Here is a 27,412-nt window from a genome sequence, read left to right as displayed (position 1 = left end):
TCATGGCAATAAACAACCCATTTTTAGAGCAGTTTCTCACTGTTTTTTAAGAACTTGGGTTTGTGTTGGAAACAGATGTAATTTTTTATAATACAGTTTTACAATAAGCTTTTTGGTGGAGATAAGATTTTAAAAATCTGCTATTCCATGTATGATTCAATTGTTATGTAATTTTCAATTTACAGCTGAGAAAATAGAGAGTACTGCTCATAAATAATGTATTTCAGCTCAAAATTCAGATGATAGATTTAAATTATACTAGGATATAGTAGCTTTTTCCAGAGGTATGTCAGTCTTGGACAGAATAAGCATTTAATAACATTAATTATGCAGCTTAAAGGTCACTGTCAGCAGCAGGCTTTGAGAATCCTAATAGCAGCAACCCAACAATGAATCACTTCTGTGTGTTTGAATATTTGCCAATAGCATTTAAATTATTTCTTTACCCCGTGTAAGTTACAACAAATTTTGAGCAAAACTGATTACATGTATATTACTTTTAGCTGTAGTTATGTTAGGAAGCACGTGAAAAGGCAAAGTCTTTGTTGAGTTCTCATACCAAACTCAAATTCATCCCAATCCATGCTCATTACCTCAAACTCATTTTCTATGAGCAGCCTAAGTCAGTGTTGATATTGGAGAAGGGAACATTGAAGATGTGTTGATACGAGTAAGGGACAGAATAAGCACTTCTTATGTAGGCAGTCACAGATATTAACAAAAACTACATCTGTCCACAGCACGTTTAGCACCCTGTGCCCTGGTGAGGTGCCCTGGTGCTAATGGTGAGATAAACCAAGGGTGCAAGTGTCTCCTCTAAAATTCAGACATGGCCAATATGGATGGATTTTTCTGTTATTGAAATAAGGGTCTGGGCATCTTTCTTAAAATAAGAAAGTTGGACAGAAGTTATTTTATGTCAAGAGAGTGAAGGCCTCCCCTAAAATGAATTAATTGTTGATAAAGTTGGATTTCTTCTGTGTGCCTTACAAAAAGAGTAGTTGAAAGCATAATACGATCAGTGTGAGTGGTGCTGGAGGCACCTGGTGGGCCTTTAATGATGTGAATTAGGAAAAAAACCCATACATAGAAAGTCTTCTATAAGCATATTTTACTAGTGATTGCAGTGAATCTTAAAAATTCACAAAAATTATACCAAAAGACTGCCAAAATGGCAGGCAAGTCTAAACAAAAGGGTGGCATTGCGAACAAAGGACCTGGATTTGTGTGCCTACTGACTGTCCCAGGTGTTGATCCCTCACACAGCTCAGCTCCTAAAAATAAGCATTTCATGCCACTCGTGGTGCTCTAGGCAGCCTAAAATGATCTGTATGAAAAGGAGCCTATAAAAGACCCACAATCATCTGGACTACCAGTTAGAAGGCCAGGTGAGAGACTCTGATGTCCCAGGTAGTGCTGAATACCTGTGCTGAGACATGCTGAGTAAGAGCTTGATTCAGCTTCTGGACTGTGGCTGCCTTTTGCAGCTTGAGACATCCCAGAGCACCCCAGCTGATCCCCACCAATAGCACATTGTGTTCCTAAGTCTTGTACTACATCTCCTGGTTCCTGACTGTTGTCCAGGGTATCCCAGGGCATCTCAGCTGACCACAGCATCTGGAGTGTATACTGGCAGTAACAGAAGTTTAGACATTTTAGACACCTTCATTTAGGTGTCTTCCTTTTGAATTAAATCCTACCTGCATCCTGTCTTTTAGATGTGACCTTGTATTTTCTTATTTCCCTCCAAAACCTGGTGTTTGCAGTATGAAAAAAAAAGAATAATATGAAACCTTCCTAGAGTTTTCTAAATGGCACTGATTAAAAATTTCCCTTCTTGTTGAGAACAGGATGCTTGGACTTATTGCAGGAAAACTTTGCAGGAAGGAAGTAAAATCTAATCTAAACTGACACTTTAAAGTCTCTATAAAATATGTCTACTATTGGAGTTTTATTATTTGTTTGCTTTCATTCATCCTCTTTCAGTCTCAGATGCAAGCTTGGCTAGGCTTTTCCCTAATAGAACCTTGTGTTTGTTCCTGCATGATGAATGGTTATTGTCAGCATCAGGAAACTTCAAAAGCCCATTGTGGAATTCACAACTGTATCTTCCATACAGCTGTTCACAAAAGAGTAGGAGAGGTAATAGGAACAACCAATATTTCTTTATGTTGACATGACACAGTCTTAAAAGATGCACAGCAAAGAGGGGTATACAGAGGAAAAATGCATTTAGAACATATTCTTGAGACAATAATTTGTATGGTATTTTTCATTGTTGTTATTACTAATTACGGGGAAGCAATTTTCTTAAGTAGGTGTATGGGTGCGAGGAATAGAAAACTCCATGAAACACAAATATGAACTTCCTTGTTATCTTCTGAAAATAAATGCAAGTTCAGAATCTATTTTTGCACTAATACCACAGGCACCATAGACATAGTAGTGATGTCATGTTCATCTACCATGAATTCTAAAACACTTCATACAATCTGAAGACAAGTCTTCCTATCAATCAAATCTTAAAATATAATTTGAAGCAAAATGTAGTTGTTTACTAGGATGAACTGAGATTATTTTTCTCATGTAAGTAAAACACGATGCCCAGCTGAAACATCAGGGATCTTCTCCACCCTCGTTTCCAGTGGAGAAGTAGAACTATGAGCTAATTCTGAGGAATCAATGTACACAACAACATCTGATGTGATCTCCTCCTTTAACAGTGACTTCAGGCCCACTTGTGCCATTTCAATCTCTAAAAATTAATAAGAACTTTTAGCTCATTTTAAAAGAGATAGGAGAACCTAAACTAAAGTAGTGTGTAGTGTGTAATAATGTAGTATTATCCATTTGACTCAATGGATTGTTTTCTCCAAGGTTAAGATATGGAGTCAGGCATATCTGAAACTTCAGTATGAGAAAAGTTTCCTTGGTACTGATTTTTTCTCCAAATGTTGATGATACTGATTTGCTAAACAGAAGAAGGGAAGATTTGAGTAGAGTGGTTTGCCAAACCTTCACTATTTAAGTCATTTACTAAGCAAACAGAAAAATTGTTTTTCACATAAACAGAGAGAATATTTAAATCCTGATGCCCTTTTCTGCCTTATTTTGGGGTCTTAAGTTACTGATGAAGAGATGGAATATGAGATACTATCTGAGACTACCTGTGACTATGGAGTCCATGGACTTGATTTTAGGACTGTAAGGATAGTTGCCACTTTGGGTTTGGCAGTGGGTACCTGAGACCCTTCCTGTGTTTAAATATACTCTCCAAGACTCATCGGAATGTATCTGGGGAGGATGGTTTGAATATGAACAAGGGTAATCTCCCTCTAGCATTTGTATGATCCAAAAGAATTTGCCTTACTGGTTTATCTAGTGACAATACATCCTAAACTGCTTCAACAATGCCCAATAGGAGGTACAACTGAAGGTCTTTATAGTAAGGACCTATGAAATAAATTTTCTCAAGCAAAAGTGTATTTCTCATCCATATTAATTCTGAAATGTCTTATGCTATCATGTATGAAGTTTTATATCCTTTTCATTCATTAACATTTCCTAACCATTGGGAGTATCACACTGGTAGAATTTATTTTCCTATTCAAGTGGGACAGAGCTGCTTCACAGTGGTTTGTGTCATGAAGTGATACCATGAAAACAGGAATGAGTTATTCTCTTTATGAAAACAAACTCTAACTCTTTGCTGAAGGTGAAGCACCCTTCATACTGTCTCTGTTAGAATTCCTTTGCAAAGCTAGGCAAAAGTATTTTCTTTTTTTTTTCTTTTGATTAGTCAATGAAGTACCAAAGGAATAATGCATTTGAGACAATATTTAAAATAATAATGTGAATTACAGTTAAATTAAATCATATAGCCTAACTGCAATCTAGATTGGCTGACATATACCAGTAGTGAAGAAGAACATACTATTTGAAAACTCACACTGAAGTAATCAGAAATGTCACCTTCTTCACTCCTGACTAACTGATCTGTTCCTTAACTATACACATACAGCAACTCTAAGATAAAAAAAACCTCATTAATCCTGTTTTGTGACTTTTGTTTTCTGACTTTTGTTTTCTGTATTTTCCATTCCTATTTACTAAAATTGTTCCCCTCATGCATGCTCTAATATTGAAATAGCTGTATTTGGAAAGGGGAATATAGTCCTAGTGCTCAGTGCAGCAGCAAACCTCCTAGTCTCTATTAAAGAAGGCATCAAAGTAATCCCCTTAATGTACTGTATGTGTTTAGTGGAACAGACTTATTATTTTACACTTCTGTAGATTTCATTGAATGAATTGCATGGAATGCTGTAATGGTTTGCAATGCAACATGATCTAAAACATTGCATTTTTAACCCAAGGGGACCAGCAGGTTTATTCTGTTTGCATGTGCTTTCCCCTAGACTCTGGCTGCCCTAACAAGAAATTCAATAAATCTGCTTCCAAACCATCTTGCACAAGCTTTGCATGTCCAGTCTGGGCCTGAGGAAATTAACAAGCGAATAGAGCACACCATCGACTTACGGAGTGGCGATAAATTGAGAAGAGAGCATATCAAGCCTTTTTCACTGATGTTTAAAGACTCCAGCCTGGAGCATAAGGTAGCTGGGTCTTGGTAGCTGCATTATTCACAACTCAAATTGTAATAAATGTTCACTGAAGCAGAGAAGCTGTAGGTTCTGGCTTGCATTGTTTGTTTTCTTGTTTTGGTTTTCTTTTTCATTTTGTTTCAGTTCTCAGAAGCTGGGATTGAGCTAGAGTTCATAATACGTGGTGTCATGATACAGGTGTTATAATGCTGCAATGACTGCATTTCACTGTTGGAAAATAAGTCTACTGAGCAAACTTGCCTTCTGAAAGCAACATCCATTTCCCGTGTTCCACTTGCTGTCAAGTATAAGCAGTTTTCTGTCAGATGACAGGTTACTTTGTCACTAACAGTGATTAAGCATGTTAATAAACTGACACTTCCATTAAAAAATATATCTATATCTATATAGATATTTTCATTTCATTTAGTCATAGAATCCCTCTGATATCCTCTAGACAGCTGCTTTGTTTTTTTCAAGTCAATACTAATTCTTCAACTCTTTGTTTTAAACATCCTTTTTTAAAATTTGCTTCTAAGTGGTCAATATTGTTTGTGTCTTTGCTGCTTCTCAACAGCAATATGATCTCACCAGTTTCTATTTCAGTCTACATCCAGATGTAAGTTATAAGTTTAAAAAGATAAGGCAATGGGAGAATGTTCCTTGAAAGCTGATGGCACAGGGTGAGTGAGGTTGCACAGATCTCAAATAATTTCATTGACTTGTATGCTACTACAGTGCAGCAACAGCAGGTCTGCAGTATGATGTGCACTTGACTGAAAAGAAATAAAAATAATGGGGAATTGGAAACATGGAGGTTCACTTCTCCATCATCACTTTAACCTCCACTGGAAAACAGACTTTTTCACTTGAGTTATGGTAGATTAGTCCTCGAGAAGTCCCATTGGTGAGACCTTGAAGTATATCTAAGCCCTTATTGCATAACCAATCCAGTAGAAGGAAAAAGAAATGTTTGTTAAAAAAAAATAAGTATTCCATTTCCCCATGAGGATATTTATGACACTGAGACACAGGTAGGATAGCCAAAGCCAAATTATCCACTAATAATTATCTACTGAAACAGAAGATATGAAGACATTTCTTTCAGTATGAAGACATTTCTTCAGATATGAAGACATTTCTTTCAATAAAGCTTTCATGTAAAGCTGACAGGGACACAGAGGAAGGGAAATCCAGGAGTGCTGATATCAATTATCAGCCACAACAAAGAAAAAAAGAAAACAAACAAACAAAAAAAACCCACCAAAACACAAAACACATCTATAAGAGAAGTGTAGAATTCAATTTAAATGTAATTTAAGGAGAAAAAAAAAAAGAACCATGCTCTAATCCATCTCATTACACAGGTCAGATTTAAAATATTTATAAAGTTTTAAATGCATCTGGATGACAAAAGGTCTATTTAAAAGTTAACATTTTTAGTAGGTTTGATACATTTTCTTTCCAGTATGACATTTCCAATGAAAAACTGTGCTGCAGTGTTTGGAAAGTGATGCTTTTGTTCAGTATTTCCTTAGGTGTTAATCCCCACCAGTAAACACAGGTAATAAAACCACAAAATCTTTCCAGTAAAGTTGACTGAATCCTCTTTCTATTCTCTAAATTAGGCTGTTTTTTCACATTACACACAGAAGTAAAGTTTTAAAAAATATCACTGCTGCTTTATTTGCTCTGGTACATTTGCTCTATCTAACCTCGAACAGTTGGATAGCTGCTGGCCAGCAACCTCCTTGCTTCTGTTCAGGATGTTGGGACATCATTAGTATGCTCAGATAATGATGGGGAATGCAACAGGATACAAAGGGATGATGTGGATTAAGGAAAGATGAATTATAGTGTCCTCTTTGTTGTAGGCAGGAGCAATGTCTTGTGGGACCACATGGGAAATGTCCCTTTCCTCCTCATTTGCCTGTGCAGTAATTACAGGTTTGTCCTCATAACCTTAGTGTTTAACCATAGTCTACAGGCAGACACGAAAAAAGTAATATTTGAATAATTTTCCTACAGAAAGTAGCTATTTCCCCCATGCTATCTTATATCACTACCACTTTCTCCTGTCTTCCTGCTTGTTTAGAAAACAAACCAAACTCAGGTTTAAATTGGAACCTTGTAAAGCTCTTCCAGCAGTCTTTTTCCTCTGCTCTCTCCACCCCTAACATTTCAATCTGGAATTATGTTTTTGTTTTTCTAGCCATTAACATTTTGCAACTGCTTACATGACCTTCTACACCAACATCTTGAGCTGTTCCCTGCAGAGTGGCTGATAGAGCAGACAGTGTGTGTCTATTGCCCTCCCATCTCCCACTGCTGTTCCCATTCGCTGCCACTCACCTTCTGTTCAGCACAGTGACAGGTTGAAGTCAGAGGGAGCTCTGGAGTAAAGTAACTTCCCCCATATAGACTGTTGTGCCCTCTCATTTAGCCATCACACTTTCAGGCAGAGCTGGCATTTGCCTAATACTTATTTCTGTTATCTGTAAGTACCTCTTGCCCCAGACTTTACAGTTTACAGTAGGCAGAAGAACCAGTGCCCATGGCTGAAATCCTGATCAAGAAGCATTAACCTTGTTCAATGAGAATTATGTTAGTGTTCTGCACCTCAAATGACAGAGAAATGAGTAACCTTATGAACAATAAACTATATTTCTTCCTCCTGAATTAGTAACACGACTACCATGGTGTGGGATCATGGGGTGACATGAATAGATCTGAAAAGTCATACTGGACTTCTGTTTAAACAGTTCAGTTTGGTTTGGGATTTTTTTCACTATCAAACAATTGCAGACATCATGTTTACACTAGCAATGAAATTTCTGTTTTGCTTCCTTTGAGATTTCAAAAAGTTAGAAAACAATCCCAAAATAATTCTGGAATTGGCATGCCCAAAACTACCATGGATCACAGATCCTGGTTTGCACTGATTTAAATGACTGGTATATCACAGCAGTTTAAGCCACTATAATGGCTTAACCAGTCCCTGTTATCTCATTGCTCTATGTCCTTCTCAGTGATAGAATAAATCTGTGTTCCACACCAAGCAGTAGAGGTTGCATTAGTGAATGAATTATCTGCTTGAGGCAGTATGTGCATTTCCACGTGAATTCTGTAATTCTCTATTTTTCATAGGAGTTGTGCAGGATCCCCACCTGGTATACTTTACAGATCCTTCACTCAAATAGACTAGTCATTACTAACCTTTATTTCACTCATTATCACTTTTATGTCATTTAGAGACAATATACTCTCAGTTTTGCTAGAGGTTCTTTTCACAAATAGCATGTGGGCTGATAGAGCAATTCATCATAGGAGAGTGCTTCTGATGGTAGCACGTAAATATACTAAGAGTTTCCAAATATGTAATGGCTCATAAGGAAAATATGCTACTACTTCAAATGATTCCAATAATTAAAAGATATCAACATGATGATCTACCTTAATATCAGTGACTTGGAAATATCCATACCATGTCCTTTCTTATAGGATAAAGCAGAGATATAGGGTAGAGAATTTACATGCTGGTAGGGTTTTGTTAAAGAAAGTTTCCAGTGTAAAGATTGGATTAAATATAAACATATTCTAAATCTTCCTGCATATTTGTATCTAGATTATAAATCAGACTGGTCTTAGAGGTGAATCATCTATATATTTTCGAGAGGTGAGCACCCTGAAAATATCAAAAGGACTTTGAATTTCATAGTACAGGTTTTCTTAGTTCAAATATTAGAATTAAACATCTGGGTTTCTCTGTTTCAGAATTTCTGGTGAGTAAGACAAATAAAAAATTAAATTAGTAGAGGAACAATTTTGCTATTTCTGCATGCTGTATCCCAGCATACATGGGGCATCAGCTCCTTCCTTCAACCCAAGAACTTCCAGTTCTGCAAGAAACACTGGGCAAACTCCATGCCAGTTCAGCAACTTTTCTATTACTGGTCAGCAACTAGATCTGTGTCTACCCTTTAGTCTTCTCAGGAGTTCATTTCTTCATCTACCTTGGACTTCTTGATACATCTTATTCTGTCCCTCACCTGTACTGCAGAAGCTTTTTCGTCATTGCTCTGAAGATGAAAAAAAACATGGTTTCCCATTTCATTCATAAGGTCCTATCTGAGTCAAAAGCATCACTGAGGATAATCCCAAAAACCTTACTCCCCAGTGCACATTTTCTCTAGGTGAATATGTAAAGCCTCTTGTATTACCAGTGCTCCCCTTTCAAAGAGCTGTGGGAAAAGAGGAGGGGTGGAGAATAAGCAGCATTAATCAGCAGAGGAAACTTGGCCTTTCTCACACAAACTCAGTTTCAGATGGCTGACTGGGCAAACCAGAAGGTAAAATGTTCCCTCCCAACAGTGCAGGTGAATGGCTCAAGCCCCATGGGAAGCAGGGTGTGCCTTCACTATGCCATGAGCAAGTCACTCCAGTGCAGGTAGGTCTGTGGGATGTTGCAGTGAAGGTTTTCATTACAGATAAGGTCACAACATGATTCTTCCTACCACTCTACATGGCTCTGGTTAGCTACATGCCTCCTACGCCTTTTGAAGGGCCTTGAGGCTTAGTCAGTCCTCCAATTATTTATCCAAGTCATTAAGGGGTAGACTGCTACAGAACTGCTATGTTTATCATTTATGTCAGTGCTGCCTAGGGATGCCAACAACTCCTCAACACAATATTCTTACTGATTAGAACACAACATCCATCCTTTTGACATAACGCTCAACGCAGCAGGTCATTCTATGTTTGTGCTTCATTCATTTAGTTTGCTATAATTTCCCTATGGAACAGCTGGGATTTCATGTTATATTTTAAGGAACACACCTTTTTTTTCTCTAATCAAAAAAAGCCCTGGTCTATTATTTACACAGACTGACGCAGTTCTGTTTTCCTGCACATGAAATCAGGGCCAGTGCCTCTGTGCTTCCTGCAGCAAAGTGAAGTGGAGGTGACTGTGAGCACTATCAAAAATAATGTCAAAGTGATACTGCCAACAGCAGAGACAAGGTATAATCACAGGAGAGGAGGAGTCAAAATGAGAGACACCAACAAACAACCCCCCTATCTTACTCATAACAAATGGGGGTAGGAAAGAGAAAATCCTTTTTCCCATTTTGGGAGTTTGAGACTCCTTTGACCAGATGTTCATAGCTGAAATGAAGCCCCTACCAAAGGTCCAGGTAGGGAATATAGCTGAGGATCTTCCTTCAAGAGCAAAGTAGCTATAAAATAGCTGAACTCTCTCAGTGTTTGTCATTGACATATTTCTTAACCGGTTTTACTTTTTATCACTTATAATGCCTTCTAGGCATTTATAACAGCAGTTTACCCTATTTCCAAATTGCTGAGGAAAGATTCTGGTATATGATATCTCTGATTCTGATTTCCTTTTGTTCTGTCCAAGTAACTCTTAGACCCTTCAAAACTGCAAGAGTTTAAATAAAATGGAGTTATTGTTCAGAGGAAGAAAAATTACCAGGGCAAGCCTCTGTGGGATTTCTTATAAGGTGAAGAAAATTTAGTGGTATCCATATAGGATAAAGAGAAATACAAAAACAGGTCTATGAACTACTCTTCATCTGCTGTAAACAACTTTTAAGGAGTTTAACTGAATTAGCAATGATAAGTACCAGTTGATGACTCGGTTAACATTTCCACTTTAACTGTGTTTTGTGGTTTGTGATTGTATCTGTTACTCCTTTTCTTGGTAATTCCCATAAAAAGAAACAGCATTTCCATTGTTTTAATATGATGGAGAAAAATACTTTTTCAATAAATTTTAATAATAATGCATTTCAAGTAGTCTTTTACATAATATTATCTTCATTTTCTCCTTGAAGAATGACCATATTGCCAAGTTTCTGCACAGCCCCTGAATAAGTTAGGATGTAGAGATCATGACCCACATCCCAAATAGCCGGAGAATGTCCAAACTGTACTTTTCTTAAAAAAGAGAAGTAAAAAAAAAAAAAGAGTGGCTTTAATTTAGCCAGCATGGAGACACCTCTGTGCCATCATGCATGCAGAGTCACAGATGACTTCAGTGCTTGTCTTCAGGTGAAAAAAACTTGTTATTAAGTATTTTATTAAGTGAATAAATATTAAGTATTTAGTATTCTGCTCAGCAGCACAAGCTCCTAATATCTTCCTGAGGTTTTATAAAGCTAATAATTTTGAAGTAGAAAAAGTTTGTTTTGCAAATTACAGAGTTTAACTCTCTTGGTTAAAATATTTTGCCAGCTTATTAATAATTTATTTGTTGTGTTTAATTTTAAAAAACAAATTCAGGTTTATTGATTTATTAGCTTTTTGTGGCACTTTTCTCAGCATCTCCTATATATATCAGTCTTTTTGAAACTGCTGCATGGATTAACAGCTAATTTACTCTTCTGTGTTTTTTTTTTTTTTATTCTAGTATTCTCAAATGCGGGATGAAGTATTCAAATCAAACTTGGTGTGTGCATTTATTGTTCTTGTATTTATCACGGCTATCCAAAGCTTACTTCCTTCTTCCAGGTAAATACAGAAATATATCTCTATATATCTTTAGGCACTCTTGGGGAGACAGCAAGATAGCATTCCTAGGCTTGATGTGCAATGAACCAATAAAATCTACTTGTTCCCCAAAAGTGTTTGGTAATACTTTTTTGCAATATTAATGACTTTTGTGTCACATTTTCTGCAGCTACACGTTTTCAAGTAAGACAGCAGCATCTACTGTTATTATGTTATTGTCTTTTCAAGTAAAATGACCACTGAGATAAGTGGGAACTTTGAGTTACAAAAATTTGTCATAGTGTGTCCTGGTGAAACAGGATCCAGACTTATAACAGTGCCTCTCAGCTATGTGGCTGGTAACCACCTTGGGTATCAGTGATTCTTTTGATTTTGTTTCATACATGCTATGTAAGAAAATTGTACTCTTTGTTGCTGATAAAGTGTATTACCCAGCTGAGGGAAGGCAATCTTGTGCTATTAAGAAGCAAGCAGGTGATCTAGTAGATCTGTTTTCACTTGTTCTTTTCTCTGGGGCTCACCAAAGCAACAGTTTCCTATCAAGGTGATGAAAATGTGACATAGATGAAACCCCTGTGTCCTCATTTCAGAGTCAAACCCATCAATTGGCACTTTTGTCTACTATTTAATAGTGACAAAAGTGTGTGCAAGGACTGAGGTCAGTTTTCTAGAACAGGACTGCCACTATAAACAAGTCTCTGGTCCCATTTGGTCTTTGATAGAGCAAGTGCTAAAATGGAAATGCCCAGATGAACATAATTCTCAGGTGGTTTCCAACACTCAGATGAACCTTAACTTACCACTGACCATAGAGTAACTTTAAAAATATTTGTATTAAGAAATGAGACATTTATTGTGATACAGTATTGCAGCAAGATTTCTGGAATCATCTCTGGAAGACCTGATTCACCAGGTTTATGCCTAAGAACACCAAAGTTGGTTAGGTGCAGGCAGACAACTACACTCTATAGCAGTGGCGTCCCATGTGTTTTGTAATTCTCAGCTAGAGAAAACACCCTGATCTTCTGCTGTTCCTTATGTGCTATGTTGCTCTGATACTAGTAAGTTTGCCTGCTTTTTTAAAGTTCTTCCAATACACATTCAAAATTCTTCACTTCTGGTAGCTGTTTTTGCTTGTTAGTTTATTTGTTTGTTTGTTAATTTTTTCCTCAATAGGTACAAGAAGATTTATGGACCTGATTAATCTGATTTCCAAAAAGATTTCTGCTGCTATATCAATCAAAACACATTTTTTTATAACTGGACAGGTTCATCTCTGTTAATTCTGGTGCTTTTGTGTGTCTGGTGCCATTGGAATTAGGGGGGAAGGAGTCACACAGTCACACTGCCTGGTTTCCTATCTTGCCAGTAGTCTTTTGTCTGTGGACCTTTATGTCACTAAATGTTAAACAGGCTGTAAATGCAACTAGGTTGAAAGGAAGATTAGATAAATTCCTACCAGAAAAGATCAGCAGAGGTTTATAAACAAAAGTATGGCCTTGGCCTCAACGATGCCCTTACAGGTTGATTGCTGGAACCAGGGAAGATATTTAGGGAAAGGATATTTACCACTCTCCCTTTTGTGAAAGAAATTTTGGAGCCCTATGGGTGTTTTATGGCAGTCCTTATGTTCTGCTAGGACCTGAAGATCACTGACAAGGCTTAAGAAGGCAAATTTTGGTCTTGATTTTTCAAATTCTGATACTCTGCTTCAAAAAATATGTTTCAGTTTTTAAAAAGCATGCCTGTCAACAGATGAGCAACCCTAAAATAGCAGGATAGGAGTTTCGAATGAGAAGGTTTCAATATGCTTAAACATATTGAATGAGAAAATAATGTGGAAGTTCAAATTTCCTAAGTTCCAGTTCTAAAAGCAATTCAAGGTATGAACAAATGAACCAACTAGCAGAAAGTAAGACAAGATTTGGATTCAGAGAGTCTTTCAGATAACTGCATGATCATATGTTATACCTCTGCCAGATATCAGTGAAGTAAAGTAGTATGGAAATAATTTCTATGAAACAACTAACTATAATTCACATGTAAGAGTTTTTCAGTGAATGCTTCAGATTTCTGTTGAACAAGGATGAAATTTTGTATTTGCTTAAGTAGATGTGAGAATATTTCTTTGAGCTGAGTCTTTTGGCGATTTCTGAAAATTTGGTGAAAGAAAACATTATTTAAATAATCATAAAACATATCTTATTAAAGTTCTTCAGGTGGTTTCCCAGGTAGCTTGTCTTAGTCTGTGTGTTAAAGAAGGGAATCACATTTCAACAGAAGGAAATCTACTCTGTATGGGAGTTTCAGAATTTTATCTCAGCTTACATATATCTCTCTGAGGATAAACATTTGATCCATTTGTACTTTTTCGCTGACAGGGCAGACACATCACTGAATTTAAAAATCTTTACAATAGTTTTCATTCTTTGAAATATTGAGTTGGGTAAATTACTCTAAGTGAGATAAATTAATGCCATATTTCTACTCTAATTATCCTCTATAAAACCATTATGTTAAATTGCCAACCTTGCAGTGATTCATCTGCTCCATCTGAGAGGCCTGGGAGTTTCATTCATTTCCTGCAATGCACTTTTTATATGCTCATAAGGGCCATAGATCATACTAGAGTAGACTGCTGAACTACTCTTATTTCTGTCAGTTTTTTACTGGGTTATTCTTGTGAGGGGAGGAGAAACACACTTTAAACTGCTGTTCATTTAAACACCTGCATCGTCTGCTTTACATAATTTTTCCTTCTAGTTCAAGTCTTGATTTAAGACTGTACATGAAGAGGGAAGGCAAAAGCTCATTTCAAACTTCACTTATCCTGGCAATAAGGGAACCCCTAAAAAGAAAACCATTTGGTCTTGAATCTCATCTTGAATGAAGGGGGAATCCAACCCAGGTGTCCTAGTTCTGATAGAAGTTCACGGACAGAAGAGTATTATGGTTTTTTGTTCCAATTCCTCTAATCTTGTCTAAATGTTCTGCAGTACTTGATCCTATCAGCATACTGCCAATATCTTTGCACAGATACTGGATTGGTCATCTAGGAGGTCACAGTGTGCCAACTTCAGTTTTGTCTTTACATCGAGCAGGCTTAAACAAGAGACAAAAACATTAATCTTCCATTGAACAGCTACAGTGGAAGAATTCTTGTTGCCTATCTATTTATTGTGAACAAATAAAAGGCCACAGTTTCTCAAGCATCTGAAGTATTTACACTGAATTTCAGATTTATATCCCAGATTTAGGTCTGTAGATGTACAGACCTAAATGTACAGTAGATGTACAGTACCTTAATTCAAAAGCATGGCTCTTACATATAGAGTTGGGCAATCTAAGAGAAGAACTCATGTTTAGTGTCCTCAGGCCTGACCTCTTGAGGCTTGATCCTAATCTTTTTCAAGGCCTTACTTTGGTTTCATTTAGAGTTCGGTCAGGCTAGGTCAGCAGAACTGGTAAGCTACATCTGCATATGTAGACTCTCTATATACATCTCAGATATAGTTAGAAACTATCAGTTCCAAATCAGTTCTCAGTCATCTGGCTTTGTAAAGCAGGAAGGCTGTTGCAAAATGCTGCTGTACCGTGGGAGACTGAAGGAATTGATCTCACATCACTGTCTGTCAGTGCAGTGTCTATAACCCGGGTTCAAAGACTAGCCACTGGAGAATGGGTCAAACAGAGTCAAAATGTCTTCTATCTGCATAAATCTAAGAGACTGCTGTGCACTGAGGTGAATTGTAATCTAAACTACACGGCTCTCTTGTTGAGCTCTCTTGACTCCCTTGACTAGTTCTCCATGAACATATTGTCCAACTTTTCTCTGGATTCATTGGCTGACATTCCCTCATCTTTCAGAGGGCTGTAGCACCTCCCTGTTAAGACAGGCTGAGACAGTTGGGGTTGTTCAGCCTGGAGAAGATTCCAGGGAGGCCCTTCAGGACCTTCCAGTACCCATAAGAAAGGGACTTTTTACAAGGGCATGTAGTGATAGGACAAGGGGGGATGGCTTCAAACTGAAAGAAGGCAGAATTAGATTGGATATTAGGAATAAATTCTTTACTGTGAGGGTGATGAGGCATGGGAACAGGTTTCCCAGAGAGGTTGTGGATCTCCCATCCTTATAAATGTTCACGGCCAGGCTGGATGGAGCTTTGAGCAACCTGGTCTAGTGGTCCTTGACCACAGCAGGGGAGTTGGAACTAAATGATCTTGAAGGTCCCTTCCAACCCAAACCATTCTATACGATTCCTGTGTATTTTCATAGTCAGAAGCTGCTCTCAAGACATCATTGCATTGTGTCTCTTTTTGGTAACTTTGGAACTTTCAGCATGTCCTGAGAATCTTCCCGCAAAACTTTTAGTTGCATGTGATGAAATCTGTTTCTCCTGCTCCAAACTTTGTTTCTTCATTCTTCACTCTTTCTTTTATAATACAGTTTGGTTTTGCTGCATATGAACATGAAAAGTTCATACCAATGGTACATCATCAGAACATGGAAGCTCTCAATGAAAGTTAATGTGTAATTCATGTAATTTCAATTAATCTGGGAACAGAAGTTCCATATTGATATTTTTCACATTTTATTTCAATATGTTTAAAATATAGTTTAGTACTATGAAAAAATATATTTTTATCCATATATATCTTACTTATGGCAGTTCAGACATTTTCCAAATGAAAAACCCTCTGTTAGCAATAGACTTGTTTTCTATCTGTTATCTTTCTAACATATTTTCTTTTCTGGACTCCTACATTACAAATCTCATTTGTTCTGATGTTTTGAGAGTAGCTATACATATAAGCCATAACTGCATTACTGTAAATTATTTTGAGTCTTGCATTTTGTTTACAAAATCTTATACTTTGATCATAGTTCTGTGTTAGCTTGATTAATTTTAGCAGGTGATAGACAAAAACATTTGGAGTAAATTGCATATTATTCCACCCTGACACTTTAAAGGAGGCATTGTCTGTTTGGACTATCAGAAAGGAATCATTTTTAAGCAAATATTGTCTTTAAGACCAACAGATTAAATGTACCTGAATTTCTATAATAACAGCTGAATTAGGACATTAAAAATCAGAACATTCTTTTAAAGTTAATGTTCAAAATTAAGCAGGCTAACATATACAGGAGTACAGTTCTGCACTTAAATCTCATTTTGACAAATATGCCTCCTATGTTATTTTTCTCCCAACATGACCAACATTTCCCCATATATGCACTGACTTATGTCTACTTTTTAAAAAAAAAAGTTGCTTTTGAATATAAAAATTTTAATTTTGCCTGTTTTCTCAAGTTATTTTCTACTAACATCAGTACTGTGAGGAAGATGTAATCACAGTTTTCACATAAAATACCCAGTGCAACTTTGGTGTCTCCTTAGTGCAAATATTTTGTATTAGTTGTAAACATGGCCAGAGCTAAGAAATGCCAGTTCCAACACAGATTTATTCTCAAACTTGTCCTGCTATGTCCATGTATCCTCTCCTGCCATTAAATCAATCTGGTTTCCTTTTCTCCTTGGCCACATATCTATTACACTATGGTGAAACTTTGAAAGCTGAAGTTAAAAGGCTCAAACCACAGATCTGAATTCTGATCTGTATGAGTTTAGAATTTTCTCTTCTAACCCCAAATTCGAATATCCTGAAATTAAGGAGAGTTTCAGGTATTTTGAGATAAAGTCTATTCAGTTTTGGGGAGTGGACCTGACTGACCTACTGAAAAATGACAAAAGAGCTGTGTTGATGTTTTCACTTCTATTTCCACTTTATACGCCTAAATTTGTCATACTGTAGGGCACAAGTGTACAAATAGCTTTACACCCTACTCAAAGAGAAGAGGGATAGGTGATCTGTAGCAAAATCTAAAACTTCATGTTTTCAGTAAGACAAAACACTTTTACAGAAGTATTAATGAGAGAGTACAGCCTGGAAGTGCAGAAGTCTCTCTGGAGCACCCTGATAGTCCACTTTCAAAGACTTTTTTCTGTGAGACATTGTGATTAAATCACTGTAGAGTACTGGCACATACAATTAGGTTACTAGAAATTTTAATTACTTAATTCAAAGCCTCAAGGTTAATCATTCTCCTTATAGCAAAAACGCCAGGAAAAGTGGAGTGAGGAGGGGAGAGGTTTGTAGGAGCAGTGGAGTTACTTTTATTTTGCATGGATTTGATCTTTGGGAAAAGAGACGAAGAAAGACAGTGACTGGCACAAATGGGACACAGAAAATTGTGAAGTGCTGAGTGCTTTCTACTCAGCAAAGTAAAACAATTTACTGCATTTCCCAACCACGTAGGATACTTGATTGACTTCAGGTCCCATATTTAGGCAAGAAAAAGGAATAAATTTAGAAAAATAAAATGACAGTTAGGTTGGAAGATATTATTGGGTTTAATGGTACGTTCAAAGACATTGAACTATTTTGCATATGCACTTATCAATTCTTGATTAAAGATCACATATACAAGAACAAAGTTTATAAGGTATGCCAAACAACAGGTTTTATTTAAACACTTGGATTATAGAATACTTTTTCATATGCTTTGTATTTTGAAAGGCTACCATGAAAACAGTAGATGAGTTCTTTTGCTTTTTTTGGAAACCAATGAGATTCTTATCTGCAGTTGACCCATTATTAATTAAAATTAGAAGAATCTTGCATTTCTGTAATTATTATATCCTAACTTACTCCAGAAAACAGGCTGCATTACTGTACTCATGTTAGAGAATATGACCCTCAGTACAGTATGAGTTTAAGAGACCTATGATGTGATGCATAGAAAACAATACTATACTAAACTGTCCCCAAACTAGTCTGAGCGGAACCAGATCATACAAATGTGGCATCAGGATCCTACAGGCTCAATAGAACTGCTCTGAAAAAAACTTAAGAGACAACTGTGTACCAAAAGAAAGAACATTCCTGACATTTGGACTCTACATAGACACATATAGGCACTGGCAATGATTTATTTCCCTGGCTTGTTTGTCCAACAGCAGTTTCTCAGCAAGAAACCATGTGAAGTAAAGGCAACATGAACAGAAGTTTGTTCTCTCTGGGTTTTTTTCTGAGACTAATTGTCTCAGATTCATGACAACCGATATTTCCTAGTCTTACCTGTTTACACATTTATTTTTATTAGCAGTAGCATTGTGTTGAGGTTTAATGCTGGATTCTTTTTTTTTTCCTAGGGTGATACCCATGGTCATTCAGTTTTCTATTCTGATAATGCTGCACTCCGCTCTTGTGCTGATCACCACAGCAGAGGATTACAAATGTTTACCCTTAATGCTCCGGAAAACTTGCTGCTGGATTAATGAGACCTACCTGGCAAGGAATGTCATTATATTTGCATCCATTCTGATTAATTTTCTTGGAGCCATCATCAATATTGTAAGCTTACAGGGAACCAAGGAATATTATACAGGAAAAGATGATTTATGAATTATTAAGTTTGCTATAGGACTTGTTAACTAATGTGTCTATAAGCCAGCTATGATTTAGATAATAAAAAAATGGCAAAGTATCACAGCTTCAGGAAATTCAATCCATTGTTTAACCTATGTATTTCTGAAATATTTAATTATTTCTCCCTCATGAGGATCATCTATTTTTAAAACCTTTTTTCTACTTTCTATCCACTCCTGTGAACCATTTGCAATTTTCTGGCATTCTGTTATACTTTTTAAAGACTGTCAAGTAATGCTTATGGTTATTAAATTCCTCTTCTCAGAAGTTTTCAGATTATCTCACAGTTCTCCCATTAATTAGATTACTAAAAGAAAAATTAAAACAATTACTAAAATAATAATTTAAAAAACTCCAATAGAGCCCTGATTATCCTGATGTATTCAGCAACAAGAGAGATCTTTGCATAAATTAGGCAGATTATAATGTCAGACAACCTGGCAGGTGCTGATATCTGAGCCAAGAATGTGGTAAATGTCTCACTGATAGATTAAAAGTAACATTTTCATCACTCTTTCCTCTTGTTGGGCATCTTCTGGTTATGGATGTAGCCGTGCTTTTTCATCTGAACATTATTCTTTATAAATATTTCATTCCTTCTAAATGAGACCAGGAATGCATTTAGTGACAGTAATAACAGTAGCAACTCGGACAACACAACAGCAACAATAATTATCCTAACATAATAAAAAATAATTATTATTATATCATTGGAGTAAGTATGATGAGGTCTGATATTTCAGAGGTTTGCCTTGGCTTTTACTAACAGGCATGAGATTTTATTATGCTCTAGTGTCGTCATTTTTCCACAATTTAATTCAGGTGGCCAATATGTGAGGACTCAGTAGCTGTCTGTGTTCTTTAGTGATGCCATGCAGTCACTGATAGGAGAGTTAGTCAGAGAGAGAAGAATGCAGCCACTGATTTCTGGCCTTACAGAGAAAATATAACTACGGTAAAGACAGGAAGTTCAGTGGGGCTGAAAACTTCCTGTAGACAAGCACGGTGGTACATTACAGTAAAGATCACTAAGGAGTGTTATAGAATTTAGAGGTTTTTAAATCATATTTTAACACATATTTTCCAGGAAAGGTTTTGGTAGAATTAATCTTACTGTTGAAACAAGGTGATCTCTAACAGACCAATATGCTATGGATACGTGATAACAAGATTTTCCCTTGATTTGTGGGGTTTTTTTAAGATTGTGCAATCTTCTGGGATGCCTAACCCAAAAACAGTCAAAAGAAAAGTAATAGTTTTTACTGCCATACCAGGGGGTTTCTATAAAGCAGTAAACAGTTACATTTATTGTCATATATTTAGACCGTCAATGACTTGAGCCACTGAGTCCTGACCTCCACAGGAAATCACAACATTCTTATAACCTCATTAGTTTAATAAGTCAAAATTCTGCTATAATAATGTCTTTTTTTTCTGGAGGGACATGCATGTATTTAAGAATAGGTAATGCACCTCAGCCTTGCAGCTGCCTGTGTCCACTGAGTTCAATTGCAGCTGGTTGGAGGGGTCAAAGACTCAGAAGCTTTCTAGTGGGAGCCATAAGGCTTTGGTTTTACCAGGGGAGCAATGAATCTTGCAGTTCTTTACATCAAGTGCATTCTTATTGTTATAAAATTGAAATAAAGTTTCTGACCAAGAAAGGTTTTTAAAAAAACACCTGTAGTGGTTCTGATGATACTCTGCCCTGCAGAGAGGTGCTGTGCACCTCATAAACTGTCAGAAGGTACCATTAGCTATCCAGTGTCACGGAAGATTGCACAGCCAGCCTAGGTAATAATACTGTATTGCAGAGGTGACTGAACTGCTGAAAGAACAAACAAAATAGTTCCAAGTTCAAAATTAGTTAGAATTTAATTATAAGAAATTGACCCTCATTAAGCAAATTCTCTAGTTGTGTTGGAAAAAAAAGACCAGTGATCTAGCTTGCACATACCAGGTTGATGAAATGACCTAGTATAAACATCCAGATTGGATTAATATATGTAACAGGAGACTCCATCTGCTTTAACAGTCAAAATATGACACGATTAATGATTTTTTTCCTGTGTTCTAAGACTGTACTGCCTTGCAGCTCAACACTGATATTTTGTTTATGTTTAATACACTGTGTTGGAAGTACCATTAAAATGAATGCAGGTCATAACAGCAAAAGGCAGTATTGTATTATCAAACCATTGAATCATGAATGATTTCATTCCCTTCCATTCTAAGCATCTCAGTTGCTGTTCTGGAACCACATTATGTTTTGGTACAACCGATTCTGCATCATGCCATAGAAATGAAGGATAGATGTCCCACATCCAGAAGGATAACATAGCAATGTAGCAGAAGAAAACTGCTTGCAGACAAGGGCACTCATGCAATTTGATTTTATGCTCCCAATTAAATAATTTCACTGTAGTTTATGGCAAAGTCTAAGTATTTTGAGAGAGTAATTTTTAAGAGCCCAACATCAGTTCTCTGAAAGTCCCAGTGGAGCTTATCTTTCCACTTGGCAAGAGAGCATAGGGATGCTATTCAGATACCGAATGTCTGTAGCATGAATAGCTCCCCCCCTCCATTTCACTGCCACAGTATGTCTTCTTATTGTCCATTTAGCCAGTCCTTGGTGCCAGTCAGGGAGCTGGCATGAAGAGCAGTAGGTCAGCCAGTTCCATCCCTGAACCCAGCCAGCCACAAAAGCAATTAGTAACCAGTGCATGTTATAGCCCTGATTTTGTTTTATTTCTTCACAGCTATGGTGTGATTTTGACAAACCAATAGCCCTGAAGAACCAGACGTTCAATTCATCTGCTTCTTTTACGGACATCTGTTCCTGTCCTGAGGTATTTCTGAGGGTACCTTTGAATCTGAGGCATGGATCCACAAAGGTTATATGGCAACCCTTATCTGGAATGAGTGATGTGTACTGCTGGTGGAGTCAGGGGCCTCAACGCTGTGAAGCTGAACATTTCCATCTATCCACATGCTGATAGCAAAAGCAGAGGCTGGTTACAGAAGGAGTTAATCTTATGATCTAATGGGGCATTACAACCAAGATTCAACCTTTGAACTTCAAACAGAACCTTTATGCTGGAAATACATTCAGCAATTCAATTGCAATAAAACAGTACCAAAGTTGTATGAATCTAATGGAGAGCAACATTTCTCACATGGCAAACCCAACAGTCAGTCTGCTGCGGTTATTTAAGTTTGCTTTAGGAGCAAAAAAAGTAATCATCTCTAAGATGAGCAAGCAGGCAACAAAATGAATGGATTAGTCATGTGTAGATAAGAGAAGTATGTTACTTAGAAAGTCATATGGCAGTGTCATGATACTGCCAGCAGTATGCTCTAAACAGCAGGGATGCAGACTTTCCTACAGAGGAACTGTACTAAAGAAAAACTGTACTCAGAAAAATGAATACTATCTCTCCTAAAGCTGTGTGATAGGAGGTAATTTAAACTACATTTGGGCTGTGGGTGGTGATGTTGCTATTTTAAATCTGAACAGCTCATGACCATGATTGTCTCTCTTTATCCAGTATCAGCTGCATGGATTGCATTTGACAGATGACTAATCATTGAGAAAGAATGAGACAATTAAGAGATTAGAAAACGAGATATGAGTAAAACTTCCAGGCATTTTAAGAGAGTAAAATAACCAAGCTAAACATGCAATATTTAATATTAAAAAAACCCACAAAAAAAACCCAAAAAACAAAACAACCAAATCTGTGGCTTTTTGTACTCTTCAAGAAGCATGGGAAAAGAATTAAAGCAGGAATATGATTCTCCCATCCTGATTAATGTGGGTCTTGTGGAAGTTCAGAATACAGTCAGAATATAGAGGAATATAAATTTCTTTCTCTCTGTTGACTTTTCATTATGAAACTACTGCATGCAGCATCTGTCCTTTTCCTCTTTTAATTATGGAGAATGCCATTTCCCCCATAATTAAATGAAAATGCCATAAAGGCACAGAGAAGGATTTCTGTTGACATGGAGGTGCCATGCAAAATAGAGAATTTGTAATTTCACATTCTATTTTAGCAAAACCCTTATTTTCAAAGTGCCCTGGACCCTGAGAGTACCTAGCTGAGCAATGAAATACAAAGCAATTTTTCTATACTTCATATCACTTAATTATTTATGTAGATACTTATGAAAATATATAGTCACTGATCACCAAAAGTAAACAGTGTTGTTTTCTGTTCAGTATTTTGTCTTCACTGGTGTGCTGGCAATGGTGACTTGTGCAGTCTTTCTCCGTCTCAACTCTGTCCTGAAGCTGGCAGTGCTTCTCATCATGATTGCGATCTATTCTCTGCTGACTGAGACCATTTATGCCTCCCTTTTTCTGCAATATGACAACTTTAACCACAATGGAGAGTAAGTGTTCACAGCTCCCTTTAGGAACTGCTTTTTCACAAGGCAATGGCTCAAGTCTTGCCAGAGTATATGTGTACTGGGTAGCCCCATATTAAATATGGAGTGATGGTCGCAAGAGGAAATGACTAATTCAAAATGATTTATAATGTGATTCTTTCTCATGCCTTTTTATTAAAATGTTCATTTCATGAGGACATTTAAATATTGAACAGGGTTTGTCTTTTATGTTTCCTATAGTCTATCAATGCTGATTAAAAATACATATTGCAGTGCATACACATTGGTTGCTTCTACTCTTGAAAGCTCCAGAGATACTGATAAAAACTTTCACTTCAATTTAAGCAAACGGGAGTGAACAATTGATTTTTTAGGGGGCAGGGGCTTAATCGAATAAAAGCCAATCTATAATGTGCAGTTGTGAAAGATATAAGGAACACAGGGATGATTCTGTTTTGTAGGAGAGTGTTTGAAGGACAGATTCCTCCTTCCAGGCTTCCTTCCCAGCAAGAGGAGTTGAAGAGGAGAACAGAAGAGACACAATAATTTGCAGAGTTAGAGGTGCAATAAGTGTTGCAATAACTGAATCTAGAGCAGCAGTGATTTAGGTCATTCAGAGACACTTCTTCAGTCTTTGATACTTGACCAGTTTAGTATTGCAGTTGCTTGTGCTTGTAAGTGCGTGCCAGACGAAGATCCTCAGAACGGCAGAAAAGCATGGATTTGTGCAATTAGTTCTCACAACAGCCACATCTTTACACAGAGTAATGCTCTGCATGCATATATTTCCCGACTAGCTTCTGACAGTAGCGAGGTACTAAAAATTTGGTGTTGCAGTTCCTTTTTCTAATGCTAGTTATCCTTCTACAGACATATTACATATTCACAGCAGACCCCAGCTAATTATGACAAATGGCAACAAACAATATTTTGGCTAAGTTACTAGAAGTAGAAATCATGATAATTGTCCTTAATCAGGAACACATTTTTGTGTGAAAATCTAGGAGAATTCAGAGCAGTCTCTATTCTCTGTGTCAGCGAAACTCTCCAGTGACTGTTACATAGAAGAGTAAGAGACAGGAATATCCTCTGGAGTAGCCAACAGCCCAGAGTACAGGGAAATCAGTTGAGATGCTCCACTCTCAAGTCAAGGATGTGAACTTCAGCTCTGACATTAGGGAGCATGAGGTTCAAGGCTGTGTGCCCAGAAACTTCTTTTTTTATTCTATACCAATCAGTTGAATAAAGGGGATTGCAACTCCCTCCAAAACTCATTTAGCTGTTGTGGCTAAAGCTACATCACCACAACATGCCATAACAGGAAAGTTCATCACTAAGACCTTTAAGGTTGTTACCTTTAGCCACTGTACAAGGGGTCTTTTTGGAACGTATTCTTTTTGAGGTTGTATTTCAGGCAACTTCAAAATGGGAAACATTTGAATTCCAACATATTTGCAGATGACAAGGATGTTTCCTGCTTGTCTTTTGCTCTATACTGATGACTCAGCAGCACATTTCCTCACAGTAAATTCTTCATTAGGACCATAAAGTCAGTTCAGTTAGCTCTCTAGCAAGAAAGTTTCCTTTTGGTTTAGTCTCCATCAAGTTCTGCTCTTTCTCTCTTTTATTTCTCTGTCATAGGAGTCGTTCTATGACAAATATCACCTGATACTTTTTTTCAAAATTACTATGAAAAATGGATTCAGCGTCTGGAGTTTGTTTTTTTCTTAAATCTCAAGGTAGACTAAAGAGTGTCCCAAAGTGTCTTCCAACTTCTGGTTCTCATTTACTTATTTATTAACTTTTTTCAAGTATTTGGGCTTTAAGTACTTCTTAACAATTTCCTCATTTTTTCTCAACTCTCTTCAACAAAGTAATTGCCAAGTATCCATGTTCAATTTTCCTCCAAATTTATTTCTTTATCCTTATTTTTACTATAAGGTTGGATCTACCATTTTCCAATCCTCTTCATTTATATCTCTTCCCATGGGAAACATGCTTTTTTAAAAAAAAATTACATACAGAGATATTTTCTTCATTTTTTTTATCTGTAATTTCTCTCCATATTTATTTGGAAGCCCCTGTTACTGCTTTGAACCCCTTTCACCTCTTTCACCTTATTTTGTCACACTTTCTTCATGCTCCACACAGAGCACCTAAGTGACTTCATACAGATTTCATGCAGCCAGTACCTTCCTGGCACATCTTCTTTGCTTCCCCACAGTCTGCAAAGGTTTCCTTTACTTCCCCTGTCACAGGCAGACAGCTCTTCTCTGCTCTCCTCTTTGTGGCTCAGTAAAACCAGTCCTAACTACTGATTCCAAATGTTTTGATTCCCTTTTAAGCCACACTTCCTTCCTGTCATCTTTCTCACAATGTTTAATTTCATCTCCTGCCTTGGGGTTCATCTTTTATCTCTAGGCTCATTTCCTGGGCTTTTACTTTCACAATCTGGAAGTTTCCCTTACCCAGCTCCAGCCTCAACCTTTCCCTGCCAAGATCCTACCTCCTGCACTCCACAGGGGCTGTGGTGTTCATGGCTCCCAGGGAGAGACTGACTGACACACAGCTTGCACATCACGTTTGAAAGAGAAAGCTCATCACCTTCTGTGTACCTCCTGTAGGCTACAGTTTAGTTATTTAAGGCATGTGTCTCCAAACAGTGAGCACTCCAGTTACACTCCTTTTCTCTTGAACTAATTACAGCTAAATTAAATTTTCAAATACAGGGGATTCTTTTAAAGAACAACAAAAATTATCATACTGACTTATGAAATGAAAATTCTGAACAATTACAGCACTGACAAATCAATAACTGTATTTTACTTTGGATTTTTTTTTTCCAGCACAGACTTCCTGGGTACAAAGGAGGCATCTTTACTCCTGATGGCAATGTTCCTTTTAGCTGTATTCTATCATGGTCAACAGGTAATGCAAACATTTGCTTTAACCATTCTCTCTATCCCTTGCAATTACAGGATGTGACAATAATTACTTTCAAAATACCAACTGCCTTTTTATCCACTTGAGCAGATGACCTTTCACAATTTAATAAACCATATGCAGGATCTGATTAAAGAAAGACCACATCTGACACTGCCTACCAGTTTTAAAGAACATGTGCAATATTATATTCAACAATACACAAGTTATATTGCATTTCATAATAGAAATTGAAGGAAGAAATGGGATGTCATTTATTTTAGATGTGTAATTCTGGAGGCACCTGACAGTTTCAGTGCACATGAGTAGGCATAAAACCAGAATACAGAAAGAGATTAATAAACAGTAAATAATAAAACTCCTGTGAAATAGTTTAGTATGTTTATAAAGAAAAAGCAATAGACTTGAGGAACTAAATAAAATTTGAGTTAAGCACCAATACTAACTACTTCATGCCATGGACCACTTGCAAGAATCCTTTCACATGCACCTAGACTATAATCAGGATTTGGGGATGTTGGACCTTTAGGACTGATATCCTTGAGGAGGAACTGAAAAACTGGGTATATCAGGAATCCATACACAGTACACAGGGAGAGTGAATTATGAAAAATTTAGATTTAAAATAAAAAATGCATTGAGTAAAAACCAGCTAAAGCAGAGTGTTTTCTTCACAGCTCTCAAGCTCTGGGCTGCTGAATGTCAAACATGCTGACTTGAGGCAGTTTCTGTTCACATAAAGCAAACAGGACCATTGTATTAAAGCAAGTAGTAAACTTTTAGACGTTGTCCAACTTGCCTAAAGATTTTCCCCTCAAGAGCATTAGGTTGATTAATACTAACATTTCTCAATCCTCCTGGAGTGAGGCAGTAAGAAAGGAATAATTCTGTGATGAATAAGACAATATTATAAGCTTTATTACAACAACTTTGTAAGTTGTGTCAGGACTTACGGCCTCCATTTCTTCCACAGGAGAACAAAAAGAAGGCAACACCTAAATATTCTAGTAATTTCCCTCCTTTTTATCTTCTTTTTGAGGGAATGAGGAATGAGCGGGTAGCAGAAGCAAGGGATTAAATGCTTTTCGTGCCCAGATTTAAATTTGACAGAAAGAAATGTACTGTGACATTTCTTAAACAAGACATAAAGTCCACTTGGGAAAAATATGAAGAAAATTAGAACTGAACATCCCAAATTTGTGATAAGCCTTATAATATTCGCAGTGATTCTTACCATATGCCAAGATACAAATCTCAAGCTTGGGAATCAGCTTAAGTACCAAGAAAGGCAACACCAGAGGAGTTTAGGTAGAAAAAGAATTAGGCAGAATCCAGGCAATACTCTTCAGGATCACAACTCTGGGTGTAAACATCTGTCTTCTACAAAAGCCTGATCTGGGGTGTTTTAGAGTATTTTTCAGCCCAGAGGTCTGTAAGCAGAGTACAGGTTCTTTTCCATT

The 27,412-nt window shown here is 37.0% G+C and overlaps 1 protein-coding gene across 2 annotated transcripts in view; it reads left to right on the top strand.

The window, feature by feature from the left end:
• Positions 1-27,412, top strand: part of ADCY8 (adenylate cyclase 8) — a 127,491-nt gene that overhangs the window by 79,383 nt on the left and 20,696 nt on the right. The window contains exons 8-13 of one of the 2 annotated variants that reach the window (XM_051778524.1): positions 4,416-4,613; positions 11,029-11,129; positions 18,344-18,545; positions 21,377-21,466; positions 22,840-23,012; positions 25,856-25,937. In XM_051778524.1, coding sequence (XP_051634484.1) covers positions 4,416-4,613; positions 11,029-11,129; positions 18,344-18,545; positions 21,377-21,466; positions 22,840-23,012; positions 25,856-25,937 — 846 coding nt within the window. The remainder of the gene's footprint in view (positions 1-4,415; positions 4,614-11,028; positions 11,130-18,343; positions 18,546-21,376; positions 21,467-22,839; positions 23,013-25,855; positions 25,938-27,412) is intronic. The other variant, XM_051778525.1, reaches the window with a different exon arrangement.

Source organism: Manacus candei, unplaced genomic scaffold (assembly GCF_025592945.1).
Source record: "Manacus candei isolate 608988 ecotype Guabito, Panama unplaced genomic scaffold, ASM2559294v1 h1tg000013l, whole genome shotgun sequence".
Taxonomy (NCBI): domain Eukaryota; kingdom Metazoa; phylum Chordata; class Aves; order Passeriformes; family Pipridae; genus Manacus; species Manacus candei.
Note: the sequence above shows the minus strand (reverse complement) of the source record. Positions and strands in the feature narration are given on the sequence as shown.